This window comes from Chinchilla lanigera, unplaced genomic scaffold (genome assembly GCF_000276665.1).
Source record: "Chinchilla lanigera isolate Chin_1 unplaced genomic scaffold, ChiLan1.0 scaffold00004, whole genome shotgun sequence".
NCBI lineage: Eukaryota > Metazoa > Chordata > Mammalia > Rodentia > Chinchillidae > Chinchilla > Chinchilla lanigera.
In genome coordinates, this window is record NW_004955405.1 from 19,441,776 (window position 1) to 19,462,051 (window position 20,276).

The following is a 20,276-nucleotide window of genomic DNA, read 5'->3' on the forward strand; positions in this document are numbered from 1 at the left end:
TGTATGTATATACAGGATAGCTAACATAGTTGTACTACTGACTTCTACCACTTTACTGAAAGGAACGGTTAGTGATTAATTATTTGGTCAGTCTTGTATGTCTCTATTTGTTTTCCTGAGAAACCACTTTGAAGATATCACTACATAATACAAAAATCATTGTTAATTTCCTATCACTTTGTATCTCTGTATTGCTTGTATTGTTCTTATGCTATTTTGTAAATGGATGTCTGTTTGTTAATATATTTTCCCTCTTTTATTTTTAAGATAAATTTTAAAAAATGAATTAAAGGAAATCTATTTTTCCAAAATGTTGCTATCTTGAGAGGTTCTTAACACTGGAAATGTCAAAACTCCTCATAATTAACTGAGAACAGCTAACCCTGCCTCCATCAAAATGGCACTTACATAAACCACAAAGGTTAAGAAGCCTCTTCTGTATCATACATGAAAGTACTGTGGCTAAGACATTTACTAGCTCTTAAATTATGACTAAGTAGCTCTTAAATTATGACTCAACTGAGAAACTCCAGCTCTGCCATATTTGCCAGGTAGGAACTTGGCCAAGTTATTGGATCTCTCTCTTTCTCAGGTTGTTATTTGTAAAATGAAAATGATATCAATAGTGCCTACCACAAAAGTTCATTATAAGAAAATAATAAATTCATCATGTAAAGTGTACTACCTGGCATCCAACAAACATTTGTAGAGCTTTAACTATGCACAGGGACTGTTCTAAGACAAGAGATAAGGCAAAGAAGAAAAATCATCGACGCCAGCAGAGTTCACATTTTACTGTGGAACTTAACTTCATAGAAATGTTGCAGCATATTCATAGAAATTACAAAACTAATCCATCTGGTTATGTTTTCTCTTTATTCAGATAATGGACAAATAAGATTTTCATTCCGATTTCTACTCTGGGATGCTATGGTTTCACATGAGCTCTCAATCCCAGAGTTCTAATTTTTATTTCATCATTCCACCTTACAGCTGCTCTGCAAAACTAATTTGGGCTGTGAGTACTCACCCCTAACTTGGCATAGGTATTTATAAAGTGGGACAGAAGCCAAATTCGGGGACACAATTTATTCTGTTCCATCCCCACACTTTTATTCATTCATCTGTTATGCTCAAAAATCAATTAGCAATGTGCATACACTGTATCAACAGCTTTATTTAGATTTTACTACAGGGCTAGGCCAATGTAACTGCAATATCCCTGCCAGGGTGCTCTGGAGCAATGGTAGATCTCGGAAGCTAGTGGAGGTCTCCTCTCAGTGTGACATTTTAAAGTCATTTTTAAAAGTTCTCTTGCTTACATTTTAGCTTTCTGTCCTTGCCTTTTTGCTCCTTACCTGTCTTTTCTGCCATCTGTCCCTTTAAGGTATCACATTTGGGGTTGACCTTTTGGACTTTCTCTTTGTAAAAATGTATTATTAAATAATTACAGGTATTACCAAATAATTATACATTTATAGAAAGGTAAGAAGAAATGCATAAGGACACCCAGCTTCTCACAATATTAGTATTTTGTACAATAATATTGCAACTAGGACATTCATATTGGCACAATCCAGAGACCTTGGTCAGATTGCACTGGGATTGGTTTAAAATGATCATTTTTTACATTTGGAAACTTCAGTTATAATCTTAGTAAAGACTGAAATTCATTTCGTGTGTGTGTGTGTGTGTGTGTGTGTGTATCTGAAAGTGAATCTCTCCCTCCCTCTGCCTCTGTCTCTGTTTCTGTCTATCCATCTCTCTCTCTCTCTCTCTTTTTCTTTCTCTCTGCCTCCATCTCTTTCCTTTTGGGAAGAAAGGAGAAATTCTTTTGAGGAACAAATGGGAGAATATGATGTACAAATACTGGTAATAACTTGTACAATAATTAATATGTTTTTAAAAGTATATTGTAGCAGATTTTTACACTTTCCGTTCAAGAAAAATGTCTCAAAAACAAAATAACAAAAACAAAAACAGAACAACACAAAAATATAAAAATGATACAGATTTTCCAAACAAGATAGGAAATTAACAATGGTTGTTGTATTACATATTGTTATCTTCAAAGTAGCTGCTCAGATAACCAGATATAGGCATGTAAGAGTGATCAATTAAATATTAATTGTTCCTTTAAAAATAAGTCTCATAAATGGGGTACAAAGATAGTAGGTAGGCAGAATCACTTTCCTGTCTTAGAGTATAAGGCAGAGGAGGTGGGATGCACAATACTTTTAGCAAAATTCCATTTGAAGGCACAAAAATCATAGAGTCACAGAGTTAGAAGGGACATTGGGGCCAACTTGCATACAGTACACGTATTTTGAAAGACATTTCAGGCAACCTTTTAATCTCTGATTAAAATTTCAGATGATGGACACACATCACGTTCTGACTCAGCCTTTATCTAGCTACCTCTCCGTGTGTAAAAGCCCTTGCTTGTGATCTTCACCCGCTGGTCTTGGGCTGACATCTGGTGCCTTGAACAATGGAGGGAGGAAGATGGTTATTGCTCTAAACAGTCTCTTCTCTACTCTCAACACTTAAGTTCTCTTTAACATGCTCCTCACATACAGGACTGCTTTCTTGGATGTTTACTGCATCAGAATCCAGTTGGACGTGGGCTAAACAGCACACTCAAGAGCGGGACTAACCTCCTTCCTTGCTCTGTCAAACAAATTTTTATGAATGTCCCTACAATCACAGTAGCATGTTTTGTTGCTGCTACCCTAACCCATTTGTTTTATATTACTCTTGGAATCAACTGATAGCCCTAGGATATTTTTTTTCAAGCTTTGATATTTAAAATTCTTTCTTTGCTGATGGACATACACAGCTAGTTTTCTCCATATTGGGGCAGGACTTGATGCAGATTCTTATTAGATTAGGCCTATTGTATCACTGTATTGAATTTTTTATATCCTGACTCTATCACTTAATATATTTGCTGTCCCTGCTGCCTCCACACTGGCTGAAATCTTATATATAGTCCTTGATTCTTTTCTCAGAATTGCTGAGAAAACACTTGAGCATGAAAGGGTGAAAAGGAGATCATTAGAAAGATATAAATTCTAACTGAAACATTTTGACCTCCTATTAACGATATATTTTAATTCAGCATTCAGGTGTAAGTTTTTGCTGTGGGTTGACCTAAGAAGTACCTATAAACTACACAAAAGACCCCTGTGTTTTCCATAAAATTGCATTAGGTGATTTAATGTCTTATTTATAAAAATCCCATGGGGAATTTATTTTGGATCCCAGGAATAGGAGAAAAAATTCTCCCAATGACAGTTGAACTGGTTTCTTTCTGTTTTGACTTATAAGAAACTAAAAGAAAGAAAAATCGATTTCTCTGTTGCTGTACCTTTTCTTTATTTCTGTTTATTGATTTTACCCCTTCCATCTACTTTATTGTCTAACCTTCTATGTTAACAGTTCTGTATTAAAATGTTATTTTTCACCAGACATCATGACACATTCCTTCTCAATGCGCCCAAGACATAAAAGTAAACAAGGACATCATTAGGATGTCTCTTCAGGTGTTTAAAGATCCATGGAAAATTATTTTATTCCTAAAGTAGGAGACTTGGGAATTATCCTCACAGCTCTTATACTAAAATAAAGTCTTCTTCAGTTCTCCAAATCACTTCCTTCCAAACTTTGTTCTAAACTGAGGACACATTCTAAAAATCTTTCATATTAGTCTCCCTAAATGGTACCTTTTTTCAAGGTAGAAATCATTTGATCATTTGCTTTTATTTTTTATTTTTTGCTTTATCCATTACAGAGCCATAATTTTTAAAAAATGTTTTGTTTTTTCATTAAATACTACCTGCCTAGAATTATTTCTATGGAAAATACTTCTGGATTTGGCATTAAAAATCCAACATTCTAGAATTAAACAGACCATTTGCGTATTGAATACCTGATAAATATTAGGCACTGTGAAAATGTATATAACTTACTCTAAACTACCTTTGAAATAAGTAGATTATACTATATACTTTGGTTACACGAAGGTGCAATGTTTTAAGTTGTAACTTCAGAAACTTAATAAACTTCTAGAATGGTCAGTCAGCATTATATATCAGAAAAGCATCATTGTAGTCATTACTGTTAAAAGAAAATTTGCTTTCAGTGAATAAACAATACATTGCTTATTAGTAAAATAATGCCAGAAATTGATTTTCATTGATGAAATTAGTGACCTACTAACCAGCACAATATGTTACAAATGGAACTTAATTGATAAAGTTATAGGTTTTAAATATATGTGGGTTATTAAAACCTTTTGGAGATGTTTGCTACCTTTCATTAACAGTGTCCATCAGCCTTTACCACAGGATTGACGTGGAGGGAGATGGTATCAAAGTTTGTTCACTAAACCGTCCTATTTCCAATTGTTGTTTTCATAGGATTTCTGATTTTCTGAGACTGAACACAAAGAAAATAAAATCCTGACCTTGAAATGTTGTCTTATCTGACTCAAGTGAGTCTTTTTATTTCAAGGTTATGACTGAAACACATGTGTGAAGAGAGAACTGGGATTTTATCACTTGTACAGTAAAGTTGATTATTACCTTCTTGCTCATAACTATTGGCTATAACAGACCTATACGTGTAGTAGAATTTGCTGTATGACACACTGTATTTTGTACATAATTAGCAAAACCATTGTCATGGGAGCCGCTCATCTCATTCCCTCAAACTTCTTCAGTAGCCACCCTTCCCTATCAGAGCAGTGCAGGACCAGATGATCACGGGACGATTCTTAACAGATATTTTGCCCCTGTAATTTTCACCAGTGCCCTTATTATCAGTTATCAGTCCTCCTTCCCTATAGAAAACTAAGGTGTAGGAGATATTAACCAATAATTGCACGGACATTGATGGGTAGAACTCTGTCTGTTTGACTCTATTGTTCCAACACCCCTTGTGCCTCCGCTCCCACCCCGGTCCTCACGAGGTCATTGCCTGGGATGGGGCAGTGGCTGTGAAATGCCTACAGCTGTGTTCCCTGCAAAACGTGTGGGTCAAACAGAGGTTCTCTAGCTCCCACAGTTCTAACTCAACTACCTATTAAATTGATGTCTGAATATATATTGTTTCTTTTTATAATTAAAATTATTTTTAATATATTTTGCTATCCTTAGTTACTTTTACATGTTACTGCTGTTAAGCTTACACCACTTTAAGCCTATACCAAATGTATTTAGGGAAATAAATTCATATCCTGAGGCAGAATGACTGTGTACCATATTTGTGTGACAGTGGTCTACAGCCCTCTACCGGAAAGTTCAGCTCTAGAACTATCAAGTTGAAACATCCTGTGAAAAAGTTATAGTTACTGAAAGGTCAATAAAAGAAGCTTATCTTGCAAGCACTGTCACATAGAAAAATGGAAATAAATGGTTACTTTAGATTGGGAATGCTGAGATAACATAAAATATTCGTGAACCGATAAGTGTGATGGTCATTAGAGAACTGCACCATTAAATGAAATGTTTTGAGTAGTATAAAACTATTTTTCACATTCAAAATAAAAAACAAATACACAAAATTCAAGATGTAAATGCAGAAGAATTTCACTCATGAGTTGCCAATTAAATATCACATTCCATATTATTCTGGTTCTAATCATAAATGTTCTAATCATGAATCCATATAACTACAGAGAACCCAAATCTAGCTTATATAATATTTTAGGTCTCTTTCTTTCTTTCTTTCTTTCTTTCTTTCTTTCTTTCTTTCTTTCTTTCTTTCTTTCTTTCATCATTCTTCCTCCCTCCTTCCCTCCCCCTCCCTCCCTTAATTTTTTCTTTCTTTTTTTCTTTCTTCCTCTTGTTCTTTTTTTATTTTGAAAAGAACAAAAACAAAGTAACAAAAACAAAGTAACACAAAGACAAAAACAAAACAACACGAAAACTATAAAAATGATACAGAATTTCAAAACAAGATGGTAGGAAATCAACAATGGTTGGTGTTATTACTTATTGTTTCTTCATTTTTGAGAAAGGTGTCACTCTGTAGTTCATTGTGGCCTTGAACTGCTGGCCTAGAACTCATGGTGATCCTCCGGCCTCTGCCTCCTGAGTGCTGTGATTATAGGCACCCACTACTACACACAGCAAAGTTTAGGTTCTTAGAGAAGATCTGAGGTTACTGGTTAGGTAAACATTAATCTATCCCTGTGTTTATTTCTGAAATTTATTCTCTTTGATTATTTATGTGTAAGTGAAAGTCATGGAGAGAGACTTACTCTACTGGACATGAATCTGTTTATTTAGGCACTCATCATACCTGTACTCATGCACAGGCAAAGGTGTCCAACTGAAAAAAATGTACCCTTGTACTTTTACTTTAAAATGTTATATATTTTAATTACTTTAATGTCACTTGAAAACTATAACTTGTGATAAATAGGCAAAGTAATCAAACTTTTTAGGAAAAAGCTATTTTTATTCTGGCTATAGAGACGGCTTAAAATTGCGAGTGCATTTTCTTTTTTCATGTGTTAGTACATAAACATTACAAATTATCCTTCTTTTTCAATTAAAATGAGAAGCACACACACTACAAAGACTTCTACTTTAAAAATGTGTGTATTTCCTTCTAGCAACTTTAAATTATGATTTCCAAACATTAATTCAGTTACAGTATGTTTTGTTTTTTGTTGGTTTTTTTCCAGTACCAGGAATCAAACTCATGACCTTGCGCTTGCCAGGCAGGCGCTCTGCCGCTGAGCTAAACCCCCAGCCCCTCAATTACAGTATTATGGGGAAGGGTAATTCTATAATTTGGGAACATTTCTTGAATGATTTGTCAGCTAGTTAGTATTTATCATACCTGAGCAAGATGAAATGAAACATAAAAATATAAAATTTATGCTTTTATGGATTCAGTACCCATCAAACTCAGGAAGCTAGTTGGATACAAAATTATGGTCTGTTACAGGATTTCAACATTGACGTCAGTAATAGCAGGGGTAGGGGGAGAAGTTACTTAGGGAAAAAGTAAGTAGTTATTTTAGGAACCTACCACACCATTCACAGAGAGCAGCTGGTCTCCTCGTTTGAGTCCTCCGTGTCTTTCAGCCACCCCTCCAGGAATGATGCGAGAGATATAAATTGGGGAATTTTGCTCCTTTCCTCCCATCACGTTAAAACCAAGGCCTTCATCGGTCTTTGGCAGTTCGACTACCCGGGGGTGGGAGTGGCCTTCACTAGCTGCAAAGGCTGCAACTGTTGCCTGAAAGAAAAGATGGTCTTTTGGTAATAAAATGAGGGAATAAGGCTGATCAGATGCATTGCAGCAGGTAGCTGAAGCAAGTTCTTACACTTTTATAGCATCTCCTGTGAATGAAGAATATCAAGGTAGGGGCCTGTCTGGGTTTAGATGCCATCTGTAATGGCTTTCAGTAAAGCCCCACCCAGTTATTCCGGGCTTTCTAGAGCTCATCCCTTACGACAAACATTTCAAGTGGAATTCCCTGACAGTCATCTCACTTAGATGCAAACCCTATTTCTGGCCTCCAGAGAGTTTTAGTACATATATTACCTAGGACCATAATTATTTTGTACATATGTTGACTACTGGCACCCTAAGGTCAGATTTTATCATATATATATATATGTGTATATATATATATATTGTATAGCACACAGTCTAACTTGGTGCTTGCACATAAATGCTAATAAGCAATAAACTGAAGAGCATTTGTACATGTATTCTTGAGAGTAAATATTTAATTTTGTTATCGACAGACCATTGATTTTGTCAATTTAAGATATTTTTTAAAATCCAGGATGCCTAAGCTAAAATAAAAATTAAAATGAAACAATAGATTCAAAGAGATTGCTATTTCCTATCAACATTCCATATTATTTCATGAAACCTTTTATCTGGCATAGGATGTTTTTTCGCCTACATTTTCCTTTGTATTTAAACTCCTATATTGACACAGGCAAAACAAACAGTCCATAGCTTTATACCTAAATTTTAAAATATCACTTAATATGGATATAACTTGATTTTAAAATGCATGTTAATTCCTTTAAATAAGCACAAGAAAACAACTTACCATTAGTCCCCACCCACCACAGAAAAAATAGCATTTGTGTCGTTCCCACTCAAGAAAAGATTCTCTGCCTGCTTCTTATTTTCCACTTCCCATCACCTGCCTTAACCACAGTTGATCAGGTGCCTACTATGAAGTGATTTACTCAACACAGAAAATATCGATTCCCAACAACTGTACATTCTTTTTCCACACACAGCATTATCACATCAATTCAGCATTATGCTACTGCCTGCATTAAGTGAAAGATAGTGAATGATATGGAAGTAATGGCTTGGTTTTAGCTACATGCATTTGCTCATGCAAACCTTGTCGTCATGCAAAAGTTTTAATGGCTGACATGGATGCAATGCAGACAGCCCAGAAACAACCAGAAAATATTGTGCTATTGCAACATTATGCTGCTATCCTGCTGTTCTACATGAATAAGAAATGAGAATGGTAAAACACTACATAATTCACTCTCCCCTTAATTAAACCATGTAGGGATCACTTTTCTGTGTGTATTCCACTTCAGTACAAGCAAAGCATGATGTGATGGTAATAACACTCTTTTTGCCTGGGTTAGAAAAAATAAAAACGAATCTACACTGTTCAGTTACAGAATGAAAAACTAAAAAAAAAATCAAGAGAGAAACCAAACAACAGGTGATACAACACAAAAGAATTAAATGTAAAATTCTGATTATTTTCACTGGTTCTTGCTTCTTATACATTATGAGAACTATAAAAGCTTTTAAAAGACAAGTCAGGTTCTATTATTATATTTCTATACTTCTTGTATATGAAACTGCATCAGGCAGTTTAATTGAAAATTACTTTTTCCTAATGGACTGTCTTCCAGAAAATTTCATGATCCTCTTGCTGCATCATTTTCATTAGCAGGCTGTCTGTAATCTCCAAATTTGAGCTGTTAAAGAGGAAATGCAGTCACTGCCACAGAAGGTGACAAGCCTTCCCTGCAGGTCAATGCTGCATTCCTTCAGCAAGTTACCCACTGCTACACTGAACACAAAGAATCTAGATCAGTGGGTTTAGGTGAGTTCATGTCTGACTTACATCAACTCTTTAGTCCTGTGCAAATAAACCAGGCACCAAATAGGACATGGGTTCCTTCAGATCAGAGAAATGTGTCAGAAAACCATGTAGTATTTTATAGAATGAACCAGTAGATTTGCTTGTGCCAAATGGACGTTTAGTGATTTTAATGAGATCATTCTCCTTTCTTAAGCTACAGAAGCAGCAGAAATGTTCAATTTTCCATTAGGATTTTTACCTGGGAAGTAGTAATGGTTCTAGACTCTGGGCTGCCACTGATGTCTAAATTCTCTTACAGTGTACACACGAGAATACCTGCAACACACACGCGCACAGTCAATTACTAGGTCACCAGGGTCAAGGATTTCTTTAAAGTTACACAAACCTTACCTTTGCTGTGGCCCTTGCACGGAATTCGGGGCAGCCATTAACAGTTATCGTTTCATGCATATATTGATATACCTAAAATGTTTACATAAAAAAGAATGGGTTAGAATAGTAATACTAGGAATATCAATTCTTGCACTGCAGACAGGACAATAAGTTTTCATAGAGAGACAGAAGTCCTATCACAAGTGAAACAGATCTGAATTAATATCCTGCTGATTTGGACCAAATTGGGGTATGGAAGGCAATCACATTTAGTCATAAGTTTTTGATTTATTTGTCCATATTGATCACATATAAAGACTTTATATTTGGTTTTATTACAACTATTTCTTCAGTGAACATTTTTTACCATTATATGTTGTGGTAGCTATGTATAAAGTAAGTTCTGTACATAGTTAATTCTTGAATCCTGAAATACTTTAAAACTAATGTTCTAAGCTGATATTCTACAAATCTGGGATCAAATTATCTTATCCTTGGGCCAACCTCCAGCATTTTGGAAGGTATGTTACTGTTACTGATTCACATTCAAAATTTTGTACATTTATAACAATCTACTCTGCAAATCTATTTTGCTTTAATAGGAGCAGGTAAGATAATCAATGAAATCGCTTAAGCTTAGAGATTAAAATAGTATTCCAGGGCACAGGAAAGAAAAGAAAGAGATTCTTAGAACTAGTAAAACATGGCAATATATCAGCTACGGGGACATGTTAAAATTCCGATGAAATAGAAAGGATGGTGCTAAAATCTGGACTCTGAAGTATGACACAGAAAGCATACAGGTTTTGCTCACTAAACATAACACAGACTTATGTTTGAACATTACAGGATAATTGGAACTAGAAAGTCTTGTTTCACTATGTTACCCTACTTTCTATCCACCTGAAAAATGGCTGAAGAATATTTATTTGGTAGGGTCATTTTCATTTGAAATAGCACCTCAAAGGCATCTGGATCCTAATATCACTCCTTAAATATTAGATGTCACTACTAATTTTGATTTTAGACACAAAAATAAATGTTATGAAACAAGGTGGATCAAATATTTTCCTTTGGAACTTCTGGGGATGAGAATATGAAGTCTGTATCCGTTGTGAAATGAAATGTTCATCTTAAGTGAACTGAAGTATTAAGAGTGATTTTTAAAGGTTTAGTTTGGAGAAGATATTTGGAAAAACTACAAAAGAAAGGTCAAGTATGTTGTGCTATATGGTCATTCTGAATTTGAGTAATAAGGGTTGTAAGAATCTGTTGAATAATGCATGGAGATAAAAATCCACTTGGTATTATGCTGAAGTATTTTTTTGAGAGTGACTCATTAGCTATTTCAATAAGGAATAAAGTAGAGAAACTGTAATTAAGGTTTAAATAGGTGGTTTTGCTCTTTCAATTAATCTTATTTCAAATGTTTAAGTCACAGGTCGTGACAGTGAATCTGAAATCTGATTAATTCATCAGTTAAACAACTGCTTCTTTAGCATGTAGGCCTAATGTCTTCCTAACATTTTTGGCTGCCTCGTTATCACTCAAATACACGTGGCTAGCTCTCCTCTGGGTCACCTTTCCCAGGTGATCTGATCAGAAGGAAATAGACAAAGTGGTCTGAACTAAACATTGAGGACTATAATTTGGAATCTACCTTGGAGTTTTGGACCTTCACTAAACAACTGGGGTGTTCAAATTATATGGAAAATCTGAACGGAGATGAAAACAGGTTTCCAGATCAACTATGACATCTGCAATGTATTACTACAAATTCTCTAGGTGACCAGAAAGCTGCCAGACCTTTTGCTACATTATTTCTGTGAAGGTACATTATTTTGGTTTGTAGAGACAGCACTTCTGTAAATAATTCTATTTATTTGCTCTAACAGCCCATTAAGAGGAGGATATTCCTTACCCAGCTTCTCTTATTAACAGAAACTCTCATATCTGACCCACCATTCCACCTTAAATTATTATCGCATGCAGAAAGTGCTGTACTAGTGTCTGGAGTGTCTCTCCACCACCGAACACTATTCACCTCAGTTGTCACTGTCAAGTACCTACGTAACCATGTCACAACTGTGATGCACATGCTCTGCTGCACTTCCAGTAAAGGTAACAAAATTAAATGCCTCCTGGAGTCAGATCAGTTATAATAATGCAAAACCTTGCCCTCTCTCTAGCATTATTTTCCTACCTCTGTATCCTGACTCCCATCATTCTCCAAACATATCACGCCCTCCTAGGTGTCCAGACCTTTGCACATTCTTCTTATTCAGTGTAAAATGCCTTTTCATCCCGCACACACTTATTTATCTAAGGTTAATGTGATAATTAAAGTTCTAATTCAGCACTGCATCTCCTTTTCAATGTTTTCTGCTTCCCTTAAGAAGAGTAGTGTCTCTCCTCAGTTCCTGACCATCTGAATTTGCCTTGCTGTTATTTTGCTAATTTTTCCAAGGATAGTGGCTTGTCTGCTTGTGTTTAAGGATGTTTATGAGAACAATCATTTAGCAAATAACTAGGAGCTTACATCAATTGAAGACACGAGGTAATTTTGTAGATCCCTGAGATAAAGTAAATACCTAATGAATACCGCCAATTAAGAATAATTATTCTTAACATTTAGATTTGATTTTTCAATTATAAATTGGGGTACGCAGGGGGCAGTGCTGTCTAATAATTGCACAGGCTGTAGAGATAGCTTGGAACACATCCAGGCTGTGGCACTAATCTAAGTGTAGGATGTTAGTCTTTTATGTACTTGATTTCTTTGGAGCTCAAGTTGCTCATTTAAAAACTCTGTTCTTAAAATCATAATTAACTTGTAAGTCTTTCATGAGGGTTGAATCAGAACAGTCTGCCACATGTATTAAGCTAACCAAAAATTAGCCATTGCTATTTTTGTCATTATTTTTAAACTGTTCTCATCTCATTTCTCTCTGAGATCATTTACAGAGAATCTCCTAGGACAAGCAGTCTGTGAATATTCTTCACAAAATTTGATCAAAGGCTGAAATTCTCAATTGGAGAGATACAGATATCTCAACAAGAGCTATTTGGCAATGTGTGCAGCCATTTCAGTTGTCACAAATCAGGAGGAAGATGGTGCCCTAGGACATCTGATACTTAGTGGGCAGGGAGCTGCTCTCCACACACAGGGAGGTGCACCCTGCCAAAGATCTACCTGCAAATTTTCACTGGTGCTGACACTGAGAAAACTTGATCTGAGGAATCAAGTTACATCTTATCTTTTTTATATGCTGTACTTAGTAAGCCATTAAAACACACTTGTATAGCACTAAGAGTTCTTGTAAATGTTCCATAAATAATTATTGGGGGAAAGTAAAAGTATACATTTAGTGAGGATTTATTTGGGCCAAATTTTTATAACCACAAGTTCATTTACTTCTCACATCATTCAGGCTCTCTATACACAAAGAGAGAGAACCTCAGAGATGCTGATATGCTTGTGACTACACACCTCATTAGTTACAGAACTGCTACATAAACTTGTATCTAGCTGCCTCCAAAATCATTCCTCTTTTCAATCATATGAGTCTTTCTTATATTAATACATATAGCAAAATATGAACATTTTGGCAGTATGTGTAAAAAAACTTGTCAATATTATGATCATGTCTTTATATTTTAAGTACTAGTATCTACATACTTGTATTTTATATATATAATAAAGTATATACAAGATATATATGAGTTTGTGTGTGTGTATAGTGGCTACAAATATACAAAAGAACAATTCTGAAACCACCCCATTTATTACTCCAAATGGAAGTGAAATAGTATTTCAACTTCCCTCTATGATAATAATAAACTAAAATTATGTGACATAAATCCATTATTGTTGTACATCTTTTATTCCTATAAAATCCAATAGATTTTGATTTATTGGGCTTCACATGTGAGATTAACAGGGCATGGTCTGGTTACAGAGTCAGGCTAAAGTCTGAAGATCTTAATTTTGTTCCATTAGTTGTGTCACCTTATGAACCTCTTTATTCTTTCATTTCCTAAGGGGCAGAATGTATCCCTGTCAATCTTAATTTTCAAGGACACTTATAAAATTTTGAAGAAGGTTGTCATGGAAAGCAAAACTATTTTATCAGCTACCCTGATAGCGTTCTTAAAGGGAAAAGAGGAAATGGTTAGATGAACTTCCATGAGGGGCAATGGGGCTTAGAGTCCCCTGAATCTTTTGGGTACCACATTTCTGATGAACTTCAGCTATAGCATTCCTAAACACAATCCATTGGATAGGGTGGGTTCAAAGTTCAGTACAAATCAAGTCATGGACAGAAACTGTAGTACAGTGTTTTATATTATATTTCAACAACAGCAATTTTCTACCCTTAAACAAAGCTCACAGATTCAATTGCATTTTGCATATTTAGAATTTATTCCAAGCTAAAGAAAATTTACAAAGATAGAACAATTGAATAAAGCAACAGAATTCGAGTGAGTTGTCCAGAAAGTTCATTTGTTCTGCTAACATTCATTTTGGAGATATTCTAGCTTATGTGTAAAACATCTGGGCTAAATTATGAAAGATAAAATAGTGCTGTGTCTAAAACTTTGAAAGAACATTAGTCTTTAATATAAAGTGGTTATTTTAAAATTTTTAAGTGGATGATATACATTTTACTTTTCTTTATTCTATAAAGCAAATAGATTACTTTTCTGGATGGAAATGTTATCACTAAGAGAATAACAAGTAAAACTGAAGTAAAAGCTTCATTTTCACTTCAGTGTATTTGCCAAGTTTATAACAGCACTCCTATTTTGCAACACTTAAGGTAAACAGCTAAAATTGTAGCATAGGATTTTTGCTTTTGTGCTTTCATTAATATAAAAGCCAGAGATTATCACAGTGTAAACTTTCTAGTGCATAGTATTCTTGACCTTGAACATTCTGATTGCTACAGAGAAGTGGGAGAATCTATTTTGTGAGACTTATCTTGGATCCCCTTTGTACGAGACTATAAACAACCTACCACCTGTGTAACTTAATTTGCTATTATATAAAATCCTATCTTCAAAGAGGCAGGCAAAGAAGATAAAGTACATGGTTTCATAAACCTGACCCACTATTCTTATTATTCTCTTATTATAACAGTTATAATAGTTATTATTTCTACTATTATCATTCCATGAACACTTAACTGAGCATTGGAATGATACCTTTAGACTATAGATGCTCAGATGGCAGTGAATTAAAAAATTTTCTTTGAATTTAAATCTAAATTTTGATTGTTCTTTTACTGAATAGTATTTTGGTGTCACTTAAAATTTTTAAATGAGGTAGATGCTAGGTGGGATCACATTGCACAAGCGCCATTTCATTAGCCTGGGCACATGACCCAGTTCTGCCTAAGGAACACTCAGGTGCAGATAGAGAGAAGCCTCTGGACAGATGCTGCCTCTTTTGGGCAGTGTTGTCCTTTCCCATCTTTCCCTCCTTGTCCTGAATGTGCATATAATCAACTACAGTTGCAGCCTTCAACTTCTAGAGCAAGGCCATGAAATTGTATAGATATCAGCTCTGATTATTTAGTAGTCCTAAATCTGTGTAACCAAATGTCTTTCCTCTTTTAATGAAGAAAAACTGTTCATTTGCTTAAGTCAGTGAAGTGAGAACTTCTGCTCTTTGAAGCCAAAAAAATTCCTGATTGCTATATTTTCAAATAAACTGCATACAGAACTATGCTACTTTTTGACTCTTACTCCCTCCAATTCTGAAAGATGTAATTTTGTTTATTAAGAATCAGTGCAGATTTGTAAGTAATAGGGACTAGAAACAGGACAGACTAGTCATAATTTTAAAGAAAAACAAAAACTAACTCTTTGAGAACTTTATTAATAAAATGGAAAGATAAGTCAATTGGGCAAAAATGTGTGCAAAATACATGTGTGCAAAACACATATATGATAAAAGCTTGACATTCAGAATCTATAAAGAACTCTTATGAGCCAATGCTAAGAAAAAATATTAAAACCATTAAAGTATTTGAATAAGCATGTCATCAGAAAAGATTTATGGGTAGCAAATACAAAATGACAGTCAGTAGAGACACTGAAGTAATAACTGTAATTAGATTCATCTGCACAATTATTAGAATGTGTAGGCTTTAAAAAACTTATCTAGTGTAAGAATGCTGAGCAACTGGAACTCTTACACATTGCTGGTGGGCATACAAGATGGGCATATAAAATGGCATAGCCAGTTGAGAAAACAAGGTCACAGTTTTCTATAAAGCTAAACCCAGGCCACCATTGTGGTTCAGGTCTGATCTTTGTGTGCTCCATCAGCTATCTGGGGGCCCTGGACCAGTCAGCCCATTTCCTGACACCATTGATGGACAAGTCTGGCCCCCAGGAAAACTAGGGATGCTAGGGATGTTTGGTTAGAAGAGTGAGGCTCAGTACTCTGCCTCCAACAAAGAAAAATGATAAGATGAAGGAGCAAAGAGTAATCTCAGAACTCCACCCCACCCAGAACAATTCCAGGAGACATAAACATAGGAGAACTTGGAAGTTACACACCTGAAATATCTAAAATGATTGCAACTGAAGTAAAGAAACAACTCTATCAGGTTATAGAAGAAATAAGATCAAAAATAATCTCTCAGGTAGAAAATGAAATGACAACAATAATGAAAGAATTGCTCAGCACATGTAAAGAAGACATATAGAAAAAATAGAAAGCATAAAAAAATTATACAAACATTGAATGAACAGTAGAGGAAAGAACTAGAATGCATGAAAGAGATTCAAAGCGATAGCCAAGAAATGAAAACTTCCATTGAAAGCTGGCAAAACTGCTTGAATGAAGCTGAAGATAACACTTACAGAGTTTTAAAACAGCACTGCAGCTAATGACAGTGAAACAAAAGATGTCTTAAAAATGACAAGAAACAGCTGCAGAATGATGCAAAGAAAAACAATGTAAGACTACTAGGTGTTAACAAAACAGGAGGAGGCAACACAAATGACTTAAAAAGAATATCTGAGAAGTAATAGCAGAACATTTTTCGCAAGCATGGAAAAAGAATCTGACACACAGAAAAGTGAGTCATATAGAACTCCAAATAGCCATAATCAAAATAAATCTACACCCAGACATATAATAATCAAGATCCCAGAAATCCAGCAAAAGAACAGAATATTGAAACCCTTTAGAGAAAAGAAACAGATCATCTATAAAGGAAAGCTCCTCAGAATCATGGCAGATTTCTCAACACAGACTATCAAGTCAAGAAGAGCTTGGAGTGAAGTATTCCTGGTCCTAAAACAAAACAACTTCCAACCCAGATTGATGTATCCTGCAAAACTATCCTTCAAAATTGATGGAGAAATAAACTATGTCCATGATAAAGAACTTCATAAGCACCAAATCAACACTACAAAGAGTAATAAAAGTTATTCTAGAGAGAAAAATGACCACAATTTCAAGAACAACAATAGAAGGGAACCACCAAGCAGAGCAAGCAATTAAACAGCCAAAAAGCAGGAAATCAACAGCAGGGAAATAACATGACAAAGCTAAGCCAACACATATCAGTGATAACCATTAATGTAAACAGCCTCACTTCACCAATCAAAAGAAGCAGACTGGTACAGTGGATCAAGAAATAAAATCCAACAATATGATGTATACAAGGAACACATTTAACTCAAAAGGAAATTTATAGACTTAAAGTCAAAGGACAGTAAACAATTCTTCATGCAACAGAAACTCAAAAAGGAGCAGGGCTAGCTACTCTGCAGATGATATAAACTTCAAATCAAGAATGATCAAAAGAGATAAAAAAGGTCACTATATACTTGTTTGGGGAAAATTTCAAGAGGAAGAGATAAAAATCATAAACATCTATGCACCAAATACAGGAGCAGGCAACTATATAAGACAAATTTTAACAGACATGAAAATGAAGTAAACAGCAGCACAGTCACAACAGGGGACTTTAACATAACATTATCACAGAGAGATAGATCAACTGGACAAAAAATCAGCAAAGAAATAACAGAACTTGACCAAACTTGTGAACAAATGGACTTAGTAGACGTTTACAGGGTATTCCATGTCAAAACATCAGAATACACATTCTTCTCAGTTACACATGGGACGTTCTCTAAAATAGACCACATGCTAGACTATAGAACATACTTAACTAAATGCAACAGAATTGAAATTATCCCATGCATATTATCTAACCACAGTGCAATGAAATTGGAAATTAATGACAAAAGGAACTACAAAAACTCCATAAATACATGGAAATTAAATTATAGCCTCCTGAGCAACTAATGGGTAACAGATGAAATTAAAGAAGAAATTAAACAATATCTACAAACAACTGAAAATGTAACTACAACTTACCAGAATCTGTGGGATGCACTGAAAGTAGTCCTCAGAGGGAAGTTTACGTGATCATATATGAAGAAAACAGAATGAGAACAAATAAATAGCCTAATGCTGCACCTTGGACATTTAGAAAAAGAACAAGAAGTCAAGCCCAAAGCCCAAAGAAAGGAGGAAATCATAAAGATCAGGGCAACAATTAATGCAATTGAAATGAAGAAAACACTACAAAGAATAATGAATTAATGAGTTAGTTCTTTGAAAGAATAAATAAAACTGATAAAACTCTAGCCAACGTTATCAAAACGGAAAAAAAAACCCTCAAATCTTTGCAATAAGGAATGAAAAGGATGAAATAATTACAGATCCTATAGAAATTAAAAAGGTCACCAATATCTACTTTGAAAATCTTTACTCTCATAGAATGGAAAACACAGAGGAAATGGACAAATTCCTATATATATAGGAAATACTAAGGTTGAATCAAGAAGCTAAAATAATCCCTGATAACCCAATAACAAATGCTATTTCAAACATGTCTAAAAACTTACTAACAAAGAAAAGCCAGGTCCTGATGGATTCACAGCTGAATTCTACAAGAAATTCAGACGATTTAAAGGCAGCACTCTGCGAATGCTTCAATGAAATTGAAAAGGAAGCAATTCTCCCTAACTCATTTCTGGAGGCAAGTATTATACCGATTCCAAAACCAGAGAAAGACACAACCAAGAAAGAGAACTACAGACCAATATCCCTCATAAACATAGATGCAAACTCAATAAAATACTAGAAAACAGAATATAGGAAATCACCAAAAACATCATAAACCATGACCAAGTGGGCTTCATCCCAGGGATGCAGGGATGTTTCAATGTATGCAAATAAATAAATGTAATACACCATACCAATAGAGCCAAAGACAAAAACCACATCATCATCTCAATAGATGCAGAAAAAGCTTTTGACAAAGTTCAACACTCAGTAATGATAAAAACCCTACAGAAAATCAGATTAAATGGTCTTTACTTCAATCTGACCAAAGCTATCTATGACAAACCAAGAGCCAACTTCATAGTAAATGGACAAAAACTGAAAGCTTTCACTTTAAAAATCTGGAACAATAGAAGGATGTCACTGTCACCACTTCTATTCAATGTAGTTCCAAAAGCATTAGCGAGGGCAATTAGACAAAACAGAGAAATAAAAGGAATAAGGATAGGAAAGGAAGAAGTGAAATTATCATTATTTGCAGATGACAGGATACTCTAAATGGGAGACCCCAAATACTCCTAGAATTAATAAACAAATTCAGTAGCATAGTTATAAACAAAGTCAACACTCAAAAATCAATAGCATTCGCATACACAAACAACAAAGCCACTGAGAGAGAAACTAGGGAAACCACACCTTTTGCAACAGCATCCAAAAAACTGAAATACTTAGGAACCAATCTAACAAAAGAAGCAAAGATCTATACAGTGGAAATGACAGTACTCTGAAAAAAGAGATCAAAGAGGATTTCAGAAAATGGAGATAGTCCTTGCTCATGGTTAGGAAGAACCAACATTGTGAAAATGGCCATACTCCCAAAATTGTTGTAAAGATTCAATACAATCCCAATTAAAATACCATTAGTATTCTTCACAGATCTAGAGAAAACGCTCCTAAAATTCATCTGGAACCAGAAGAGACCCAGAATAGAAAAAGCAACAAAGGCAATGCAGGTGGAATCACAATCGCTGACATTAAATTATGCTACAAAGCTACTCTTATAAGATCAGCCTGATACTGGAAAACAAAACATACCTGAAGATCAATGGAACAGACTGGAAGATGCAGCCACAACCACAAAGACACTCAGCCACTGTATTTTTAACAAAGGAGCCAAACAAGTTCACTGGAAGAAATATAGTTTCTTCAATAAATGGTGCTGGAAAAACTGGCTCAGCACATGCAGAAGACTGAAACTAGACCCAAGTCTATCACCATGCACCAAGCTAAAGTCCAAGTGGATTAAAGATCTAAATATTAAAACAGAAATACTAAGTCTACTGGAAGAGAAAGTAGGTAAAAATCTTGAAGACATAGGGGTAGGCATAGAGTTCTTGAACAAAAACCAAACTACACTGGAAATTCTTCAAAAATCAACAACTGGGATCTCATCTTATTGAAAAGTTTTTGTACTTCTAAAGAAATCGCCAGCAGAGTAAAAAGAAAACCCACAAATTGGGAAGAAATTCTAGCGAGCTGTCCCTTGGACAAAGAACTTCTATTTAGAACATACAAAGAAGTTTTAAAAATCAGCCCCCCAAATTCAAAGGCCCTATACAAAAATGAGCATTTGAGATGAATATACACTTCTCAGATAGGGAAATACAAATGACAAATAAACACATG

At 34.9% G+C, this 20,276-nt stretch overlaps 1 protein-coding gene across 4 annotated transcripts in view; it reads right to left on the minus strand.

The window, feature by feature from the left end:
* The window catches only part of Lin7a (lin-7 homolog A (C. elegans)), a 145,715-nt gene that overhangs the window by 38,774 nt on the left and 86,665 nt on the right, over positions 1-20,276 (minus strand). For 3 of the 4 annotated variants that reach the window (XM_005374368.2, XM_005374369.2, XM_013517946.1), the window contains 2 exons: positions 9,512-9,583; positions 7,045-7,254 (listed from right to left, as the gene is read on the minus strand). In XM_005374368.2, coding sequence (XP_005374425.1) covers positions 7,045-7,254; positions 9,512-9,583 — 282 coding nt within the window. Of the gene's footprint in view, positions 1-7,044; positions 7,255-9,359; positions 9,437-9,511; positions 9,584-20,276 lie in introns of those variants that run through there. The other variant, XM_005374370.2, reaches the window with a different exon arrangement.